Here is a 3,517-nt window from a genome sequence, read left to right on the forward strand (position 1 = left end):
TCACTACACGTTTGCAACAAAAACCAACATTCAACACACACAATTTCACTTCTAATCCCTAAAACTGTCCACGGTTTTTGGACTGCCCCTACCCCTCAATATAATTCGTTTCTTGAAAACCTTAATTTACATATTCAACATGCATACAATACACTACAATTTCCACAACAACAACAATCAAATTATAGCCCAAAACAGTCCATGAATTCGTCCAAAACAGCCCCCTACCCGGTTTCATCACAACTACTCCAACTTCATGATTTTCATTCGTTTATCCAACTACAATGAATTCAATTAATTTCCAATACATGTTCAACAAGATTAAGCATGACTTCATCAGAATCTTCAATACATGATTCATTTTAAATTCGAGCAAAAACAGTCCAATAGCCAACATGCAACATCACAACCAAACTCCCACAATCTTTGTTCATTTACATATGTTGATACATATTCAATTCACTAACAATACATGCACAATGAAATCAGTCATAAACTCACCTCACACACGGCTCACTCTCTACTTCAACTACAACCACAATCCAACAACAACATGCATGAACTATACATTCAAATCATCATGCAACACAAGAAACAACAAACATTCTTACCTTTCAATCTTGTGCTTCACTTGGCCGAATTTTCAACTCTATTGAGTGCTTCACTTTCTTGTTTCTCTTCAACAACTAATACACTTTCGTACACACTAGATGAGGGATAGTTTTGATGGAGAAAAACTGGAATTTCTGGGCACAATATCACCCCACCCTCTCGGCTAGCTCTTAGCCGAGAGCACCTCTCTCTACTCTTTCTATCTCTAAATGTTTCTTGACTTGTGGTGATGAAAATTATGTTGTGAAGATGTGGAGTGATCAGACTTTGTGTCAATATGTTCCCCTCATTGAGTTGGCCATGTGGATTACGCTAAATTGGGTCAAGATTCTTTGACCAAAGCCTTACATGGCACGGCCAAACAAGGCATAAAGTGGACTGATTTTTTTTTGTCTTTCCAATCCCACTTTTTAATCCAATTATGGTTAGTTTAATCCCAATTTTCCATTACTCGTTTAATGCCACACGAAAGTTGTGGATAAATTGTAACTCGACACGAAACCGGAAGTTAAAATCTCTACTTCATATCTTAAGATAGTCTTGCCTTTAACTCGTCGCGCTTATTTTAAAACGTCCCGACGTATGAAAATACGGGACATAACAAGATGCAGTTGAGCCACATATATTCTGGTATCTGAGAAATGGAACTTCAAGTTTCTGGTATGAGAATTGGACAAGGCTTGGGGCATTATATTATATCATTCATGATGCTGCAAGAGAAGAAGAAATAGAGGTCAGACGGTTTATGCAGAATGGGGAATGGAACCTGGAACTGCTAACAGCCACTCTAGATCAGGAATTGGCTCAGCATATCAAAGAAAATATCAAAGTGCTAGTTGAAGAAGAGGATGATGAACCATGTTGGATGCTGGAATCAAATGGCAGATTCTCAGTTAAATCTGCATGGGAGTTTCTCAGACACAGAGAGAGCAAACAAACAAGTTATAAGTTCATGTGGGAGAAAAGGCTGCCAATAAAGATAAGTTTTTTCATGTGGAGAGTATGGAAAGGGAGAATCTCTACAGATGATATATTAAAAAGGATGATGATCAATATACCATCAAGATGCTGGTGCTGTGAGGAGCATAAGGAGGAAACTGTAGGTCATTTATTTCTAACATCTTCCATAGCTGTCAAGTTATGGAAGTTTTTTGCTTCTTGTGTAGGTATCCCCATAGATGGAGTTGGTCTACATCAAATGATCATGGCATGGTGGACTGTTGAGACAAAGCCAAAATTGCATCCTATGTATAGAGCAATGCCTGCAGTGATCATGTGGTCATTACGCAAGAGAAGAAACTCCATTAAACATGGAGGATCAGTGTCCTTCTACAGACTGAAAAAACAAGTACAACACATACTACATCAACTGATAAGGAAGAGATTCCCATGGTTGCAAAATGTATCTGGTGAGTGGGAAACTATGCATCACCAGCTTAGTAGATATAAACCAAAAGTTTACTATGCTAAGGTGGTCTGGAGAATGCCACTGTCAGGGAGATTAAAATGCAATACAGATGGGGCAAGTAGAGGCAATCCTGGGCTCAGTTCATATTGCATCAGAGATAGTAATGGGGATCTGGTCTATGCTGAAGCACAACAAATGGGAATAGCAACCAACATGGAAGCTGAAACTGAGGCTCTAAAACAAGCATTGAAGTTCTGTATAGAGCACAACTTTCAACAAGTTCAATTGGAGACTAATTCACTTGTCCTCCTAAACATTTTACAAGATATATGGTCCACTCCATGGGAACTGAGGAATCAGATTGAAGAGATTAAACAGGATATGAGAACTATGCAGGTACAGATTAACCATATATTCAGAGAAGGCAACAGGTTGGCAGACTTTCTAGCAAACCAGGCTTTGGATCATGCAGGAATCAAAGTTCATGACTTTATACTCATGCCATCAGAAGGAAGAAGAATTCTCAATATGGACAAATTACAACTGCCTCACCTGAGGATTAGAACAAGGAGGATTCAGCAGATTGATCATCAACAATGATACTACATAAATTGATAATCATATGGTGTGTCCACATACTTGGGCACAGACTTAGGCTATCATCAAATCTGGTTCAACATGATCACAAAGGGCATACTAGTTTAGGCTCACAAGATAGAACTAGAGAACAGTCTCTTAGTTTTTTAATCTTAGCTAGTTCATATTATAGACATGCTGTAATAGACTATTTTTTTACATTATTCATTTATTAATAAAAAAGTTCTAACAGGCCTGGCCTGGTAGAACACAATTTAATTAAAAAAAAAAATTGGCATGCGCGATCGCGCTGAAGGAATTTTATGTCGGTCCAGGCAGAACCTAGACCGTTATATAAAGGGGTTGGCCCCTCATTTTTTCACACCAAACACACCAAAAACCCCTCAAATTTTCCATAAATTTCCCCAACCTTCCAAAACTCAACTTTTTAGCTCGAAACCAGGTATAATTCTCAAATCCCGATCCAGACGCCGTATAGTTGCAACTACAAAATTGTGTGTTAATGCGTTGTGCCTTAAGATCAAGGTGGGGGAGTGAAGATATAGCATTCTTATCGACAGAAAGGTATGAATCTCTTGCTATTAACGTTAATCTTGGTTTATTTACGAAGAAGGAGCTGTAAATTATTATAAAATGATTATGTGATGGAAATATTGGACAAACACCATATGGGATGTTTATGAAGTATTTTGGAATTGGAAATATTATGGGTAATGTTGGTATTGTTGTGATTGTTGTTGGTTGTTGAATTGAGAATTCGGGCTAGGCATATAAACAGGAGAAATGCTGCCCGATTTTCGGCAGAATATAGAATAGTTTGATTTGAAACTTCGAATAAGTGTGTGATAAAGAGGCTAGCGTTAGTGTAAATCCTCTTAAATGTAGACTTGCTAACTCAGA

The 3,517-nt window shown here is 37.9% G+C and overlaps 1 protein-coding gene across 1 annotated transcript; it reads left to right on the plus strand.

The window, feature by feature from the left end:
- The first annotated feature begins 1,357 nt into the window (after positions 1–1,357).
- On the plus strand, positions 1,358–2,620 carry LOC132607883 (uncharacterized). The gene has a single exon (XM_060321960.1). It carries the CDS (start codon positions 1,358–1,360, stop codon positions 2,618–2,620), a length of 1,263 nt encoding a protein of 420 aa, XP_060177943.1.
- Positions 2,621–3,517: the final 897 nt, after the last annotated feature.

Source organism: Lycium barbarum, chromosome 8 (assembly GCF_019175385.1).
Source record: "Lycium barbarum isolate Lr01 chromosome 8, ASM1917538v2, whole genome shotgun sequence".
Taxonomy (NCBI): Eukaryota; Viridiplantae; Streptophyta; class Magnoliopsida; order Solanales; family Solanaceae; genus Lycium; species Lycium barbarum.